At 51.3% G+C, this 18380-nt stretch overlaps 6 protein-coding genes across 6 annotated transcripts; 1 reads left to right on the plus strand and 5 right to left on the minus strand.

Annotated features, from left to right (window-relative positions):
• Positions 1-326: 326 nt before the first annotated feature.
• N7468_004062 (KH domain-containing protein) lies at positions 327-1575 on the minus strand (the record flags this gene model as incomplete). Its single annotated transcript, XM_058473359.1, has 2 exons — positions 327-1042; positions 1185-1575. 2 exons carry the CDS (start codon positions 1573-1575, stop codon positions 327-329), a joined length of 1107 nt encoding a protein of 368 aa, XP_058332362.1.
• A 617-nt stretch (positions 1576-2192) lies between these two features.
• Positions 2193-4753, minus strand: N7468_004063 (Yippee-like protein; the record flags this gene model as incomplete). The annotated part of the gene is made up of 8 exons (XM_058473360.1): positions 2193-2295; positions 2351-2490; positions 2543-3007; positions 3075-3171; positions 3232-3378; positions 3452-3786; positions 4367-4591; positions 4655-4753. The coding sequence occupies 8 exons, from the start codon at positions 4751-4753 to the stop codon at positions 2193-2195; spliced, it is 1611 nt and encodes a 536-aa protein (XP_058332363.1).
• A 769-nt stretch (positions 4754-5522) lies between these two features.
• On the minus strand, positions 5523-8437 carry ura7 (small subunit rRNA maturation protein UTP4; the record flags this gene model as incomplete). Its single annotated transcript, XM_058473361.1, has 6 exons — positions 5523-5861; positions 5930-6277; positions 6322-6866; positions 6913-7027; positions 7086-7318; positions 7381-8437. The coding sequence occupies 6 exons, from the start codon at positions 8435-8437 to the stop codon at positions 5523-5525; spliced, it is 2637 nt and encodes an 878-aa protein (XP_058332364.1).
• Positions 8438-14336: 5899 nt separating this feature from the next.
• N7468_004065 (uncharacterized protein) lies at positions 14337-14687 on the plus strand (the record flags this gene model as incomplete). The annotated part of the gene is made up of 1 exon (XM_058473362.1): positions 14337-14687. One exon carries the CDS (start codon positions 14337-14339, stop codon positions 14685-14687), a length of 351 nt encoding a protein of 116 aa, XP_058332365.1.
• Positions 14688-14861: 174 nt separating this feature from the next.
• On the minus strand, positions 14862-15185 carry N7468_004066 (uncharacterized protein; the record flags this gene model as incomplete). The annotated part of the gene is made up of 1 exon (XM_058473363.1): positions 14862-15185. One exon carries the CDS (start codon positions 15183-15185, stop codon positions 14862-14864), a length of 324 nt encoding a protein of 107 aa, XP_058332366.1.
• Positions 15186-15855: 670 nt separating this feature from the next.
• N7468_004067 (uncharacterized protein) lies at positions 15856-16125 on the minus strand (the record flags this gene model as incomplete). The annotated part of the gene is made up of 1 exon (XM_058473364.1): positions 15856-16125. One exon carries the CDS (start codon positions 16123-16125, stop codon positions 15856-15858), a length of 270 nt encoding a protein of 89 aa, XP_058332367.1.
• Positions 16126-18380: the final 2255 nt, after the last annotated feature.

Genomic DNA, 18380 nt, shown 5'->3' on the forward strand with positions numbered 1-18380 from the left:
GAGAGTCAAACCGCAGAAATGCTGGCGATCAGGCTCAGACTTAAGATATAGTTGACTGAGATGACAGGCTAGCTCAAGAAAACACATCTTCACCACCGAAGGGCAGATCAACCCCTCTCGGAGCCCCAAAGGTAGAGGTGGCAGGAATTCGAAAAAGACAGAAAAGGTATGGGAAAGAAAACAAGGAAGAAAAGAAATGTGCTTGCACATGACCGCCGCTGATCATGACCGACAGTCTCTGAAGTCGTAATTTTCAAAGAAACACAAAAGAACCGACCAAGCGGCACATTTTAGACGCTGCCAGGATCTGCAGATCGCAGCGACATTTACTCCTGGGGCTGCTGGCTGCGGCGAGTCTTCTCAACCTCGAGATTCTCGTAAAGCAGGTAAAGCGCCTTTTCATTGGCCTGGGCACTGCCCATGATGGTAAACATGCGCTCACCAGTATCGTCATGGGGCGCCTTGGCAATCGAGATGCGGGCTCCAGAGCTTCGACGAATATCGGTAATCTTGGTGCCGCCACGGCCAATGATGCACCCGACCATGTCTGCAGGGATGCTGATGTTCTGGGTCTGAATCTCCTCACCATCATCGGTCACCATCGGATATCCACGAGTGCCCGCGTCCGAATTGGATCGGCGGCTGGTGTAGCCACCGCCATCGCTGAAGTCAGCGCCATTTCCAGTGCGGTGGTACTGCTGACGGCTGTTGTAACCGCCATTGCCGCCTCCAGAAGCACCGCTGCTGTTGTTGCTGCCGCTGAGGGGCTGGGAACCGAGAGACGCGCGAACTGCAGGGTTGTAAAGAACAGTGCCGGTGCCACGTTGCCAGTCGTCGATGAGGCACTTGCCAATTTCCCAAACGGCCTTTTCGATGCCATCGGGGGTGCCCTGCACCTCCACGATGCGCTCGGTTGATTGGGGAAGCATTTCCTTTTGAGCAACCATTCGTACGCCAGAAGCATCCTGGATGTGCTTGATCTTCAGGCCCTGGCGTCCAATGATAGTACCCATCTGGTTGTGGGAAATTAGAAGTCGGACAGCTAAGAAAGCATTAGTAAAGCGGTCACCAAGCAAAATAGAGCGGGAAATTCCACTCGTGTGCTGGAAACAAAATATCGAAATACCAAAGCGACCAGAGTTTTGGTCGCAGTTGGGGAGAAAGAAAAAGATAAAAGTACTCACGGTGTGTTCCGTTGTTTGAGACGACACCACCCATGCCCATTTGAGGAGCACCCTCCAGAAGACCCTTTGCCACGATGGCATAAGCCTGGGCGACGCCTTGGAGAGCACCAGTGACAGTGAGCACGCGGTCGTGGACACCGGGTACGACCTTGCTTACCCCGGCCTTCACGCCGGTCTCATCGCGCAAGTCGGCCACATTCTTGCCTGCCTTTCCGATAATGACACCGGCTTCCTTGGAGGAGACAATAGCACGCAGAGTCAGCATGGATTGCGCATACTCTTCCTCAGTCTTAGGAGTGGCCTCCAGCTCGCCGTCGACCAGGTCCTCGGGGTAAGCTTCGGTCATGGGCTCCTCGGTAACCACGGTTTGATGAATTTCGGTACTCTCCATTGTGCCGATATCTCGAGAGCTCAGGAATGCAAGGGTTGAGTGGAGGCGGCGGGATGTAGGAGGTTTTAGAGGTCACACGGTCGCGGCGGAGGGGGGAGGGGAAGTCGCTGATTAGGTTGGTTAGCTTTCAGATCAAGACTAATCAGTCGAAGACGCCCGCGAATGACGTGGACCGAAGTGCGCACGTAGGCGAACAAAGAGCAGAAACTTCCCAGTCAAAGCAGACACTAGAATGAGAGGGACGCTTACCGATGGAGGGACTGAGACTGAAGTGGAGAAATGTGGGAGGGGGAAAAGCGAGGGCGTAACGCCGAGGGGTATCGGAAAGAGAGGGAGAGATGAGGGAATAGAGAGAAGGGAAGGCGAAGAGGAAGGGGGGAGGGGGAAGGGGGATTGAGGAAAAGAGGAAAGAGGAGTTGGAGGGGGGAGGGGGGGAGTTGGGGCAGTTTGGAACACAGCGATGTCGTTGAAAAGAAGAAGAGGGAATGTTTCGTGACTTAAGCGGAGACGCCAGTTGACCCGGATTTCTTCACTCCCCACTTTCGGCAATTCGATCTATCATTCTTAATCTATGTTCTATTGCTTTTTTTTTTTTACTGGAGGATGTTTTTTTCTCTTTACTGATCCGGCAAGAAGATCACCTTCTGCACCTTCATGGTATTAAACAAGTCGTATGCCTCCGCGGCCTGCGACAGCGGCATCACCTTCTCCGCCATGAATCTAATTGCGGTAACGTCAGAGCAGGCCCAATATGGTAAGTCAAGACAACACTTACCCAAGCCTATGCTGATTCTTCTTCAATACTGCGAGTGCCTGGGGGGGCAACCGATCGAACAGGGCATCGACCCATTTGGACAGTGAGATTCTTGTTGTATGCGTCATTGCCCGTCCAGGGAATCTATTATCCAACGCCGCCTGTGGTAAGCACTCTGAAATCTGGACTACCCCTTGAATAAACCGGGCTCACCTCCGCATTATGAACTCCCACGCTGCTAATTGTGCCCCAGGGTCGTAGCAGCTCGAACCCAATACGCAATGCAGGGCTCAAACCCACAACCTCAATGACGGCGTCTGCTCCACGGCCTCCAGTGAGCTCCTTGACACGGCTGTCTAACCCTTCACGGTCGGTCAGGAAGTTCCAGGGCTCGGCACCAAGCGACTTGGCAAGCTCGAGTCGCGAGGGCACGGAGTCCACTGCCAAGAGATGCTTGGGCTTGTACTCGAGTGCATTGATGACCGCGCAGAGGCCGACGGGACCGCAGCCGATCACGACAACGGTCTGCTCAGATATTTGCTCAGGCGTGGAGCTTTTGAATGCATTGTTTGCAGCGAACCACCCGGTAGGGAAGATGTCGCCCATGAGAACAAGGTATTTATCGTCAACACCCTCTGGTGCTTTCATAGCCGAACCTTCGGCATGCGGAATCCGCACCTTGCAGCGATTTGAATTAGTATGCCTTTTTGGGAGTTCATGGCAACAGAGTGCGTTCGTAACTTACATATTCTGCCTGGCCACCGTTCAGCACTTCACAGCCGAAAAGAGTATTCTTCTCACAGCGTGAGGAGAAACCTTGTTGACAGTAGAAGCAGCGGCCGCTAGAGCAAAGTCAGTAGACGTCTAAGCAAATCACATCCCAACAGCTTTCTTATACATACCACGAAGTGGTGAAGGCACTGACGATACGGTCCCCTATGCTGAAAGACTTAACGGCACTGCCGACCTCGACAATCTCTCCCATAAACTCGTGGCCCATAATGAAGCCCGGAGAGGCAGGCTCAATACCCCGGTATGTATGCAGGTCACTGGGTAGTCGCATTAGTTGAAAGCCTTCCCCGGGTACCTTGGTAGTCCGTAGTTCATATAGTTTGAGCTCACCTCCCACAAAGTGCGGTATATCCCACCTTGATCACCACATCTTCCGGATCCTGCACTTGGGGAATGGGCCGTTGCTCTACAGCGACCTTGTAGGGCTCATGGAAGATCACAGCCTGCATCGTTCCGGTAGTTGAAGTTGCCATTGGACTGGCTGGATCCTGTAGGGCTGAAAATTTTGACACCTGCAGATCCTGGCACTGAAGGATCTTCGGGGTTAGCCGCGGTGAGAATCGAAGAGCCGAAGATCCACGCAGGTTTCTGGCTGGTTTGATTAAGGAGATCAATCGCAGATTTTGCGCGGCTTTGCGCGGCTTTCTGTGTGGTGGGTCTGTCAGCTACGGGTCGAGGCCTTCAGATTATAGGGAAATCGCCAAATGGACGACCGCGTTGGTATTCTATGTCAAGACCAATGATCCCTCCATAGTCAAATTCCGGGTCTTAAAGCCAAAAGGGACAGGGCTGGAAGATCTCGCTCTACCCTAACGTAGCCGTCTTTCAACTCTAGTCTATACAGATGTCTACAGATGTTTCGTATATGCGCAGATTCAGCATGTTTACAACATGTTGACAACTTCAGGATACTCGGATCCGTCCAATAGCTTGGTTTCAGCACATCAGATAAAGGAAAGTTCTCTGCAATTTGAAAGAGTAAAATTGGATAGCAATAAGCCCGGTCGCCAAAATCATGTCCTCCGCCCAACGCCATTCGAGAACACCAAAGCTGAAGGGATAGAAAATGAACGAAATAGAAATCCCAAGGTAGTAATCAGTCTGGTGCAAAATATGCTTTCAAGATATCATCGCTGATAGCGGCACTCTTTCGGGGGCCATACTGGCCAAAGAGGAATAAAGCAAGTGCAAATCAAGGTCGAGCCATAGACCTCGTAGCCAAGTATCAGGTCTTCTCTAACATACTATGCAGAGGAGCTCTTCTTCAAGGATAAATTTGCCCTCCTTGTATTTCTCGCTGGCTTCGTATGCTTTGTCGTACTTCCACCCCACCGTTACTCGGCATTGTCGGCAGATGATGTCTCGAACGATGTGGCGACCAGTTGTCATACTGCGCTCGACCGGCTCACCTTGTGTGATGTTGACGACAGTATTGAAAAGATAGGCCTTGCCATGTTGGCCACGGAAATTCTATTCGAATAGCCCGGGTCAGTATTGGATACGGGATCAAGGGAGTCCGAGTTAACGACGTACGCGACTGATGATGTCATTGTAGTCCGCAAGATGTGTTTTGCAACCCTTGCAGCCAAATATCTTGCTGGAGGTCAAGTAGACGTTGTAGGTGAGTCCCATGTTGGCGGGTTGAGCGGTTGCGGTGCTGCAAAGAAAGTGAAGATAGGGGAAGGAAGAGGTCTGTTCTGAGAGGGGTTGTGCGAAGCGGAGTTCACGCTTTTGCTGGAGACAATGTAAGCGGTAAATGAGGAGTGTCTGAGGCCCAGAGCTTGAAGAACAGAAGGCTGAGAGTCGACACGAGAGGTGTTGCGTTATCCAGAGCAGTGCCCGGACCTGCCGTTGCTCTATCGGACGTACCCCGCCTCCAACTCTATTACAGGGAATCAACCCCCTTTGTATGCGTCACGTGGATCTAGCCTAGGATCACCCAAGTCCACTGAGTGGCCTTTGCTGTAGCTGGACTGCTGTGGTATGGACGTCAAGGAGGTGAGGTGTTTTGGGACGATAAGATCTCCGCACGATAAGGGCGAGGCGGCGGGATTCACGGAAGAGAAACCCAGGCGCTACCGAACTCCTGCAGGTCACCAGGCGCTACTAGAGATCCTAGGATCAGTGGAAAGGAGGGATAGAGCTGAAGTATAAACTTCCAAGAAGCTGTGAGGCAGACAAAAGGTGGAAGGAGGTCCTGATTGCTTTTAAGGCGCCCCGCACCGGATCGGGGCGATCACCTGCTACATGACCCGCAGGCTTTAAGCGGGTTAATACTCGAAATTATGCGAATCAGGTAAGGAGGATCTATTTTACGAGATATACAACGATCATATACAAGGCGCCGAGAGAAGGTGACATGGTAATGCATAAGATAGGCCCCCGGGGGCATTTGAACAAATCACTCATACTGCTTCGCATATTTCTCGGGCAGGTCGACTTCCCACATGGGCCGTTCGACGACTGCCACCTCCAAATTCCCGCTCTCGGTCTGGTCGCCGGAGGGTCTTTGCACATTGAGAGGGACGATTCCAAGGATATCCCGGTATTTGTATGTGTGCCACCAACGGCGGACAGGCTGGGATGACGTTCCGTTGGCCCCAACCACTTGGTTAGTCGAGGTAGTAGCTGTGTCCTTCATCTCTGCATCCTCGGCAGACTCCACGCCACGTCGGAGACGGGCCAGAGTAGTCTCGTTGCCAGCTGCAAAGTCCTCGTCGTACTCGTAGTCTTCGTCATCCTCCCCAACCCCCGGGGGCGTTCCGGTTCAAGTGAGATCCATTCGCCTTGCGACTCGTCACTTCCAACAATCTTGCGGACTTTGCTTCCAAGGTGGATGTCCATTTGTGATCGAGGTATGCGATCGCCAGCACCACTATCCTTGCGTTCATTGAAATCTTCGTCAAAGGGATCACGCTTGCGCTTCGAAGCCTTTGCGAGTTGGAGAGAGTTTTTAGCATCTGCCTCGATCTCTTCAGGATTTGAGAAATCTTGTTGCAGATCGAACATCCACAGCCAAGAAGTTCCGTAGAGCCACAGACGCTCACGAGTTTCGGAGATGTCCCAAATGCAGCCCATAGCACGGTCTCTGACGCCCGAAACTCGGCTGGCAGGTAGGCTTTGGGGTTGCGTCGTGACCAGTCCGATAGTTTTCCGCTGCGAGCTTCAAATTCAATGAGTTGGTGCTCGCTCGTGAGTACCATCAATCTATCGTCGGCAGTAGAAGAAGTGTACTTAGCACCGTTGGTGAGGGTTCTAGATGGAGCATTAGGACGGAAGGATAGTAAGGTGATGCCGGTCTTCATCCGGGGAATCGCCGACTCTGAGTCTAGCACTTTCCAGCGTTCGCCCTCGATGGCAACGCTTTCGTCTTCATCTTCGTCGTCGGACGGCTCGTCGTCAGAAATCGCTCCATTACTCTCCGTTTGGTCGTTGGCAGCTTCTGTCGCGCTGCTCAAAACCCAAGTGTCCACGCAACCAGATAGATCACCAGCAGCTAGGAGCTTGCTATCCTCCGAGAAGACGACAGAGCGAATTACCCTTTCGTAATCACCCAGAGTTCCATGTGACGCTTTCTCGCGACGGAATTGCCGCGGGATGCGTTTGAGCTGGGCGAGCTGTGGTAAAAGTTCAGGGTTTTCATCGTTCGTAGAAATTTGAATCCTTGACATATAGACATCGTTGTGGGGCGGATCACAGAAAGCCATCGGCAGTCGGGGAAATGGTAACAAGGCGAGCGCCTTCACTGGACAGTGCAGAAGGAACGTCGATTTTCGTTATCCGAAGCGCACCCTTCTCATCGCCCTTGCGCCGGCGTACGGCAAAGAGTTTGACATCCGAGATTGTGGAGACGGCAAGGATTTTGCCATCCGATGACAGGCTCGCGGAGCTGATGGTTTCTTCACCCTAAGCAAGAAGCATTGTTAGCATACTGTTGAAAATTGAAGATTGGTGTTCGCATTACCTGTATCAAGACTTTTGCAACAAGCTTATGCCTTTGGCCCTCGAGACTTTCATGTGGAGATGTTGGGCCTCTTAATACACGCCATAGACTAACTTCATTATCCCAGAAACTCATAACCAAGCGAGAGGCAGGAGACGATGACAGTTGGGGGATCTGAGGAAGACTGGACAGCTTGCGGTGGTGCTCTTTCCCATACTCTCGCAGAGGCAAGACAACCGGCGTGGCATCAGGACCTACAAAGTAGAGAGATCAGAACAGCATTCAATTAAAATATGGCGGGAAAGAAAGAACCTACCTCCCGAGACAACAATACTGATGTCCTTGGTCTCGTACACAGCAAATGTCTTCACATCATGCGTATGGTATCGCCGATGCGAAAGCTCCGCCCAGCGACCCTTTTTATCGCCCTTCTCGCCATTGGTCTTGCGGTACACCACTGTTCTTTGATCCGAGCCTCCACTCACAACTGTCTCACCATCGGCACTCACGGCAATATCAAGGGCGTCCGCAGTATGAGATGAGATCCGCTGGATGAGTGAGTAGTTCTTGCCATCCCAGAATTTGACTTCACCCGAAGAGTCTGCGGACACAATTGTACCATCGGGGAGACACTTGACTGACCAGACCAGCACATTCTTGGGACCGCCCTGGACGCCCTTTCCGAGAGAGATGGTTCTCAACTGCTGGCCGTTGCGAATATCGTACACGCGAATAGAGTTATCTTCATAGCCAGCAACAATTGTGTGACGATTTTGGAAGGTCACGCTGAGTACACGAGACTTCTTAGTCGACGGGCGCATCAAGCGAACAAACTTGAGGTCGTCATCAGCAGTAGACAGGACCACAATGGCCCCATCTGCGCATCCCACTGCGAGATTCTGGCCGGTAAACTCTCCCTCGGCGGGAGGCAAGAGCTTCCCATCTTTGCCTCGCTTCGTCTGCTGCCACCGCGGCTGGGCAGCAATACACCAGATCTCGCCGTAGTTCCCGCTAGAATGGCGTAGAGGACGTCCCTTCCCGAGGTCCCACTCAGTCACTGCAGAAGAGTACCCAATGCTGAACAGGCGCAGCTTGCCTGGCAGCTTAGAGCCTTCAGGTCCGTCTTCGGCAGGGTCCAGGGTCCAGGCGAGGCCTTCAATGCTCCGGTCCTTTCCTCCACGCAGAATTGACTCCTGGAACCAAGCGCCACGAAGTGGGTTCCATATTTCAATATCGCCGTTGGCACGTCCGATAGCAAGTCGAAGAGTGGATACGCCTCGTCCGGCAAGGTCGGCGGAAGGTGGGTGTGAAAATGCGAGCGAGTTGATCTCCTGGGGGTTGTAGGACACGAAACGACAACGGTGGATATCCATGACTAGGGTATCGAGGTGACTCGGCCTCGAAGCGTGCTTTCGGAGCTAATACCTGAGAAGAAGAGCAAAAAAGATAGAGAAGATTGAGGCGTCAGAGTTAATGGCCAATTCGAACAAACTCCAGTTCAGGGTTGCAATGCAAACCCTTACGCACTCATCGCGGACCTTTTTGGTTGACGATATCTATTGCGACACAAGGTGGTCGTCTGCGCGATCAACTTTTTTTTTTTTAGATAAATTTTAGCGGGCCGGAATATCTTGGCGGAGAGGTGCTGATCACGTGCGTGGGCTGGCCGATATTGGTGCCTGTCAAATCAGGCATATCTGTAGATGCGCAGAAGCTGGATCTTGAATCTCGAATATGAGTCAGGCATGGAATGAGATCGCTATTCATATGCTTAATATCTATGGCTGAGGAAGGTATACTCATTATCTTGATAAATTTTAGGAATTCGTAGCAACTTTGGGCTCAATAAATCTGGAAGGGACTACTTGAGTTCTTTGTCATGGAAGAACCCATGTCAACAATCCGAATTAAGCATTTAGACAGAAAGAACTACGGCCTAAGATTCTTAGCCAAGTATTTTATGACAGTTTGCAGAAGGTTCTTGGTATTCGTATTCGAGAACAGAATACAATACATTCCAAGGTAACAGAAATGATAGGCATGGGAAGCTCGGCGTCAATCCAAATATACGCAAATATGGGGGGGTAACAGTCTTATCGAACAATTCCAGATATAGATAGAGTATATGCTGATCGCCAAAGTAACAGTCCGTTCTACGACCAAATCAGGGGGCATGGGAGGCATTAGTGGACACCGGAGGGGAGTGTTGGGTCTCATTCGACCGGGACGTTGGGTAACAATCTTATAATAATCTGAGCGCCAGTGGCGTGGGCAAGGATCCTTTGGGTTTCTCATGACTGATAACCATGGTATGGGAGATTAGTGAGAGGCAACATGTCAAGTGAGAAGTAAGGAACCAGGTTATCAAGCTATGCGAGTGGCTGGTGCAGCAGGTTCAGCTGGCTTGCATCGAAGCCCACGAGTTTCCGGGCTCCATAGCCAATCCACAATTGCTGGACATGCCGGGTTGCCCACATCACATTAGGGTTGTTTCGTCTTCATGCATTTGCTTCCCCACTGGATAGGTGCCACGTCAGAAGCAGCCCCATTCGACGATTGAACATGGCTGCAGCGAGTCACAGCGACCACCCTTATTCACGCATTGCTATTCTATGTATCAGATTCTTGAGTAGCTCGAGTGGCTAAAGTCTCTGATAGGACACGACTGACCTTGGCACTTGCAGACAGCCCGCTGACGATTGCTGCAGCCAATAGGGCAGCGAAGAGTGCTGCGACAAGGGGGAAAGGACAGACCAGGCCAGAAATGGACCATTGCGGTGCGATTGGCTGGATCTACGGCATACGCTGCACAGCCTGTCAGAGGGGAGGGGAATCAGACTTGACCCCTCAGCACTATTCCAGGCCTGGATCTTTTTCTTGCCATCCCACAGCCTATGAATCCAAGCGGACGACCCCCGCGTACGACTGCAATAACACATTTCCAAAGTTCGTACAATGGCAGATAGGGTGAATCGGAGAGACTTGATTTGGCGGCGCAGCTGCGGGGTGATCCTTCCAAGCTTTCAGACACGGGCGCACCGGCAACTTAACAGCTCGCCACCGAATTCATAAGCACTACTCTCAACGGAGTACACAGTAACGAAAGGCGATGGGTAATGCCCGTGGCGTTCCATCGGCATTGACAGAGGCGCAGTCGGGCGTTGAACTCGTGCTCGAAGCGTACACTGCCTGGGTGGATTAGATTGCCCGATCCACTTCGTGTCGTGCGGAACTCGCTGGATCTCGACCCTGGTCTCTACTCCCGGCCAAAGAACCCTGATCTCGACTGCTCCTGGCCAACTGATTCCCGGAGAGCCTTGCTAACCAATTGAGCATACAGAACTACACGCCGATCGCAAGCTCATCTCGGTTGCAAGGACAAGAGTATGTCGATCGCACAAGCTCGCATGCATTGGATCCGATTTAAACCTTGGAAGAGAAAGCCGGGTGGCTGGGGGCCTTGGCCCCGGATTAGTGAACCTTTGGACTCTGTATCCACAAGAGCTTCCAGCTGCCAGTGTTGCGCCGCGCTTTGATCGCCCAAACCTAGCCGGAAGAGGAGAGAGAAGCCGTGGACGCCTGATAAGTTAATACATCGCAGCTTAGCCAAGCCACTGAGATTTGGTTCGGTAGAGAAGGCCCAGCATGATCGGCGATTAATATACGCGTGAGGGTCGGAGTATCATCAATCTCACGCGATTGTCGAATCATCACGCGCCAATGATCACCTACCAAGCATGCCTTTGTAGAGGTTCCTTTGAAATGAAAGCCGAGCGTGGACGAGTTGTCTGGTTCGGCCGAATCTGAAGTTTGGTTCGCATGGAAACACCTTCAAATTGGGAACCTATCAGCCATCAAAATCGATCTTGATGCTTGAAATCCCAAAATTGGAGATGTCCGTTTTCATAGCAACTACTAGCGACCATGCAAAAGTTACGAACTAGAAACATAATAACCCCGAGGTGCGGGATGCGGTGCAGGCGATGACGGCTTGACTTCGGTATCGCAGGGATCAAACATGAAGGCAAAGAGAAAGGTGCCTACGGGTCCAATCCCGAGTTTCGACTATGCTTGCGCCTGCAAAGAGACGCATGTACTCGTGATGAGCTTTTCTAGCCACCCAACAGTTATCTCACCAAGATATCGTGACTACCAACGCACAGCGCGACTAGATCCTTTCTGCATCAATTTATCCTCTTTGGGGCAGTGGGCTGGTTAGTAATCTGTATCTGTACGGAGATCTAACTCTTCGTGGCAGTGTGGAGCGTTATTCTTTACACGACAGGTATTCTCCACAGTGTACGTTTCCCTAAGCCAGGTATAGTTTAGCGGCATACGGACAGCCTTACAGCTTCAGTTGCCTTGCGGTCTCAAGATGGCACAGAATCCACGATATATCAATAGGAAAGATTGCAAATGCAAGCATTTCATTACAGACTCCATCTCCCCCTACAGTCTGATCAGTTACTTCGAGCATACCGATGGATGTATCGGCAACTCCGGATTTAAGGATCAACATGCAAAGAAAAGGGGCGGGGAAAAGGAGAGATCAAAATTACCTGCTACCCATGGTTGAGCCTCCACATGCGCCCCATCAGGGATGTTCAGCTATACCAAACCGGTCGTTCTGCGTGGTCATACGCCGCCGGCTATATGGTACGCGTTTCCAATTAGCAACACTCTAATTCGTTGTGGGGGCTCTCAGCAGAACTTTTTGCTAATAGCTCCGGGCTTCGACGGGAGACTCGCGAGGCACGTTCTTCCGAAGTGCCGTCTTTTAAGCTAAAGAGATTGCACAGGTAATGAGGAATTCTTGAGTGCGTTCGCCGTAGCGTTTATTTGCCGCAAGTTTTGAACCTATACTTGGTGTATTTATTTCATGGGACCAAATCCGGATGGTGTGATGTCAGGATCTAACGTCGACGACCCCAGAGTTGTCACGACCTTAAGGACCGCCAAAAAGGGTAATATTGGACGTGGTGGAGTAATTCCACCATGCGAGATGCAAGAAGGGGGAAAAAAAAACTTGAAAACTTCATCTGGAGACCTCCGCAGAGGGGCAGTGAAGAAGAAAAATTTTCACCCGTCAAGTAACGTCCGCGATGGTCCGTATCGTCTCGCATAAGGATTTCAGAGACAAGTGTAGCTGCGAGTTTCAAGTCTTGCCAATGTTATAATAAATATAATTCACCTCCGCTCGCGGCGTCAGCAAGTGGTCTGGTTTTGATATATTGAAATTTAGCTACGCTAGAAACCCTTGCCAACTTTATTCCGGGCAAAAGACAGTGGCATGAAGTGCATGCTGGCATTCATCTATATCATCGTGAGCAGCATGAATGCCTTGGCCCTAAAGCGCTCAGCTTGGCACTTCCAGTTGTACCGTTTCCGTGACTTCCGGTGTTCGCGGCTTGATTTTTTTTTCAGGTCAAAACCAGTGGAGCGAAAAACTGTCATCTTGGCGGGGCGGAAACACAAGGGCTTTGGCGTGAGGGTTTTTGTTGCTGGCGCACCGCTATTATGCAGTGAAGGAAAAAAGAAGGAAAAATACGCAGCATCCATGCTAACTATGGATTCTAAGACCCGGGACAGGCCTGCTAGACAACCGTTGTTGAGATAGTGGAGTTCTGGTTGTGCAGTCGGAAAGGTCAGCCGTTTCCCACGGGTCGAATTATCAGAGACATATGCGAAGGATCCATTCTAGTACGCAAACAAACCTCAGTACACTACCAACGTCCATAAGGATTTGAGATCTAGCTCACCGCTCAGAGTGGGCTAGCAGTACGACTCGGGACGAACGAAGTATTGTGGATCAATCACAAGTCTCGGGGCGTAGACAATACTGGTAAACGAATTGCTTTCCGGTTCAATTGTACCCGCGTATCAGGGTACATATCCACTGCTTCGACCGTACTGCAGTAACAGAACAGCATACGAGGTATGGAACCCATTAATACTTGCCACTCGCATATACCAATTAGCCTTACCTGCCAAGGGAACGGTATGTCATGATGAGCGAACTGCAGGAAGAATTGAATGAGCTGTACGGAGTAGAGTTGGCAAAGGTACCTTGCACTAGCCCTGGTCGGTGAGAATCGAGGTACGGATTTTATCCATACCTAGCAGTACCGAACCCGGCGAATGAACTCTCATAGAATCAAATTCCCCGCGAAACATATCAAGAACTACCGTGGAACGCAAAGGATGCAGAGCCAATGAGCAGCGGCGGGAATACCTCACCCTACCTAGGAAGGCTGATGTGTTTGGTGTTCCTGACCCACCAAACGCAAGGGCTCACATATCTATGCTCGCTCGACTGGGGAGATGGGAGAAGTTAGCCATCCATAACGTCGAATCAACGTGTTGTAATGGAGATTAAAGCAATCCCTAGAAAAGGACCCTTTGGATTCATTGCATTTGACATTGCGCTTGCGAAATTAAGCTTTCACCCCAGGCTGCGAGATCTGTTTGCCGATAATGCAAAAACTAGTCCAAGCACCAACATCCAGTACGTAGGCAGGGAAAAAAAAGCTATGGTTATTTACATCGCAGAATTTGAAGACCGGAGATATGAATCGCTAATATTTTGACGGCTTTACGGAGGTAGAAAAACACGGAAAATCGGGGTGCTGGGGATGGATTTGTCACTCCATTACCCAGCTAGGGAAGAAGATCCCAGGCGCCCCATAGCGTTCCAGACCCGGCGATGATATGCGCGCTATATATGAGAAATCCCCAGTAGCAGGGAGAAGAGACCGATAGTTGAAACCCCGGAAAGAGAGGGAATCAAATGGAAGATCAAAAATAGCACGCTATCGTCTCAGAGTCCGCCAAACGGTCGTGTCGCCGGCCCCTTAAATGGGGACCTGGCCCTTGCGACCTTGGAAACCGGGTGGGCGCATAAGGAGTCAGCACCGAACAGTACTAGTTTCCAAGGCATCCGGATAGCCTGAACCGTGGCCGCTATTGCTAGGCTTTTCCTTCTCGTATTATCAGTATTAGGTACGGAGTACGAAGTATTGCGCTTGCATATAAAGATGTGCCTGCTACATAATACTCGGCCTCGTAGTCCCCGAGATATCCCTCCCCCTTTTCTTTAAACTACGCGATTTGGATAGGGTTGCAAAAGTACAACGCTATCCAATGGCTACGATGGATCGACAGAATAGTCATGTCAGGCGTCTCTACTCCGTACTTTTTTGTGCATTGACAATGCTGGGAATTAGGCTTCAAGGGGGCAGGTGGTACGGAATTTCGTGACCAGTGGTGATCACGATGCCCATGTCTCCGTACGGAGCAATAAATCCCGCCATCAATTCAGGTAGTACTAGGAATGAAGAAGACGGCAAAGACCGCAATGTACAAGGTTTCGGCTACCGCGCATTAAGAAACGTCGCAAGCGCAGCAGAATCTGTACGAAGCTGCCGGAAGTACTTGTATCTTCGAAACGGATCCCTGAAACTTGATCGGCGTGGCGCGCTGCATGATGCCCAGCCTTTCGAGGGAAGGGCTGATGTAAGTTCGCGTTTGAAGGCGAACAGTCATACGCGACTCGCAATTTCGAACATGCAGTGCTTTAAGGCGAGTCGCATCTCGTACGATTCAAGCTTCGAATACCAATCCTGAGAGACGCTTTGACTCCAAAATAGAGTAAATGGTCTCTGTTTCTTTTGCGAGTCCCTGACATGTCATAGTTACAGGATTCAGGCCATTCAATGTAAGTCCAGCATATCTGCAATGGGCCGAGCATGTTTGTGATCTACCTTGACATTCAAATTTCTCCTAATTATGGGATGTCCCTTACTTCGGCACGTTGTTGTACGTATTACAGGCCCGACACCGCTCATCATGGCTCGCCGATAAGAGAAAAAGGGACTTGGGACGTTTCGCTCCTCGGACACGAGGCTCGGATTCTTCGTTTGTCAGTGGAGACGTGTCAAGGCCCGAAATGCAAGTCCAAGACAGGCGAACCGCCCCCGCGCGTTGGATCTGCGTTCTGGGGCGGTTGGGGGACACCATACTGCACAAATCACCCACGAGGGAGTTGGCGGGCATGAGCTGTAGATCGGATTTACGATGAATCAGTTGCAATGATCTCACATTTGGAAAACGGCCGAGTAGCATGATGCCCCAAGAGTCGATGTGGAGTGAAAAATCGACGAGTGGCTGAAGTTTAAGCCTCCAGCGACCCTACAGGAGCGCCTGCTAGGGCACGCAAGCAAGGGGACCCCCCCCCGTACAACCCATGTTGCATCATGAGAGTGTGGAGTGACAGCAACTCAATCTATTCAGTTTGGCTACGGGTACACTGAGATAGAGTCGTCTAAAGGTCTGCTTTCCTGTTATGGCGGGTTATCGAGTTTTATTTCTTTTTTAATTTTTAATTTTTTTTTTAATTTTTTTTTTAATTTTTTTTTTAACCTAAGGAGGAAGTGTGGCTGACAGCCCTTGCCATGAGATCTAGACATGCAGTGCGAGGTTGATCTGGCAGAAAGGCCGGAAAGGGGAAGAAGGGAGGGAAGAAATGGATAAAAGTATCCGGCGATCTAGCCATTTACAAACCTTATCTGGGTCGCGAAACCGGGGACAAATCAAGAGATCGTGTTGCGTCTCACTGGGGCGGCAGAGACGGGCTGCGATCGTGGGAAGCGAGCCACGCAAAATGCAATCGCAATCCGCAAGCTGACAAGACGCGATACCAGAGCTTCCCAATCGAACCAAGTTCCGTGAAAATGGATCGGGGGACGTGGGCCGGGTAGGTTTCTTGGGTCCAGAGAACCTGCTTTGGCGAGACCTAATCCCCCACATGGAAAGGCAGGCGAGATTCCCTGCAAGAGCAGGGAGGCTCGGGACCAAGAGGCGTGAAATAGCTGCGGGCCAGCAATTTGGAGGAGCGCAAGGCAAGTGGGCTGGCCAAGCGGGCACCAGCTGAAGGAGGCGGCCTGGGGGGGGACGCGATGAAGTCAATGCCAGGGCAATCCTGGGCTCTGGGCCAGTCAGCGGGCGTAACGCGCAGGAGCCCCGGGGTCGCGACCGTATCGGAGGCCTTAGAGTGGTGAACCATTCACGCCGGTGCTGCACTAGTAGCCCAAGAAGGGCGATGGCGAGCCAACCGGAGAAAGTTCGCACTGATACCCGGGTCCAAGTCGATCAGGAGCTTTCTGGGGCCGGATGATGCTGGTCCTCAGTGAACTCCCGCCGTTTCAAGGACCACGACTCCTTTAAGACCAATCAAGACAGATTCGCGATCTTCTCTTCAGACCTGCAGGACACCGAAGAGCAGTCAGTCTCAAGCTACTGGGAGCTGGAACTCCGAGAGGAGCGCCATAGCTAGATCTACGCGAATGTGTTTTTGTGTCCCTATGCAATGCATTGGGTACGGAGTACATACTAAACCTGTTCAACCCGCTCCGGGTAAACCTGCTAATCCCGCCTACTATTGAACAGTAGGGCTTCTTCGTAGCATGCATTCGACCCAGGACCGGAAAGCCAGGGCAAGTTTCCAAGGCCCAAGACCTAGATAAGAAAGTGATAATCCAACATTAATTAGAGGCGGGCGACAAAAAAAGGAAACAGTCCCACAGGAGAAGGTTCCATATTGGGCGATTTTCGAGAATCTTAAATCTTGCTTTTCAGTGGTCCTAGTAGATCGAAATACTCTAGCGTCTGCGGAGCATAATGACAGACGGTCGAAACTGTGATTGAAGGGAGACTTCGACTATCGGTACCTCGCTCGAGGTACCTGGACGGCAGGGTCATAGCTGGACATCGCACGTTGCAAACTAGTGATAAGAGAAAGGCTGGTTCCAAGGGTATCCAAACCTTGCCAAGTAGATACATCGACGATTGACCAGGGGGGGCGTAATGGACCCGGTTTCCCACGCGAGCAAGGACCATTCAGGGCTCAGGCCACAACTCCTGAGGCTTCCTCCTTCAAGCCGAGGATAAGGGGGATTTGGAATGTGGAAGGGTAAGGAAATAATCAACAACCCCAGCTGAATACGCCATAGATATGAGGCAGTTATCACAGCCACGCGTGGAACTATAGCTATCGGTTTCTACCTTTCTGACTGGATATGAGGAACGGTCGGCGACGCTCAGCCATGGATGAGGGCTGGAAGTGGAGGCCCGGCGTAAACCGTACCTTGTATGTAATCAATACAGGCCCCAGGGACGAAGAACAACTACGAGGATATTTCGCGAATTTCAATGCCTATGGCTTGCTCATCCCAAGCTCAGAGGGTGAAATCAATTAAATTAGAGGTAGGTAGGGATTATTAGCAAGCGCCCCCTCATTTTTATTTTTTTTTTCCTTAGACCACCAATGCAAGCAGTACTGGGACAATGCTTCAAGACGGTTTCAAACCACTTGAGTCTTGCGACGCACTGTGCATCGTCCTTGCAGGGCCAGAGCCGAAATTGACCCCCGCCTCCTTACGAAAGGGAATTACGCGGGTAATACGGGGAGGCACCGCAGAGGAGGTGGCATCCGCTGCAGTAAATTAGGGGGGGAGACGCAGTTGGAACATACAGGGTCATAACCAAAACCGCCAGCAATACGGGGCTTCCGGACGGGCTGTACGCTGCGTACGAGGGATACGTACCAGCGCAACTCCACCCCGTTCAGCCTCCACCAGCAACCTCGTCATGACGGTACCGCACAGCTAAGCTGTATCTTCGTGTCTTTTGTCTCAGCTCAATCCTTCTTTTCTTTCCCACACCCGCCTGGAGAGAGATTCAAATTCCTCCTCCTTGTACCTCCCTCCCTCTCCCCTTCTCTTCTTCTATACCCTTTTCTTCATCCTTTCTCCCTCCCCTTGCCAATTAGTGGAGAGCACGGAGTCTGGTCTGACAGACTGAGAAGAATCCCCGTTCATCTCAGTTCGCTGCACTAGACCTCCAGTCGAGTCGAATCCCCTCCTCGATTTTGACGATCCTCCCGGTTTTCGACGTTTGTTAACTCAAACGGCGACCCCCCTTCGTCTTGTCCCGCGGTGCCCTCCTGATCCACGGTCCCCCTCGACGAATCCCCTCCTGATTCTGCTCCTGCCGGTTAGACGAGCAACAGTGTTGGGACATCATTTCGGATTTCCTTCGGATGATACGAGAACTTTGTGTTTTCAGTTCCTGATTGGGTTCAGAGATTGCTATTGTGGGTAAGTGGAATATTGAAATTTTCAAGGCGCAGTGTGCTTTGTCCAGGTCCGGGGCTTCACGAAACCCGCCGACGTCCCCGGTATATCAGACCCTCTCGAATTGTGTTCAAGGAAGTGACTGGGATGTTCATGGGGCCACAGTCCTCTCTTGACTATCCAACAG

Source organism: Penicillium chermesinum, assembly GCF_028974085.1.
Source record: "Penicillium chermesinum strain IBT 19713 chromosome Unknown utg000003l:1.0-5111272.0:1.0-5115320.0, whole genome shotgun sequence".
NCBI lineage: Eukaryota > Fungi > Ascomycota > Eurotiomycetes > Eurotiales > Aspergillaceae > Penicillium > Penicillium chermesinum.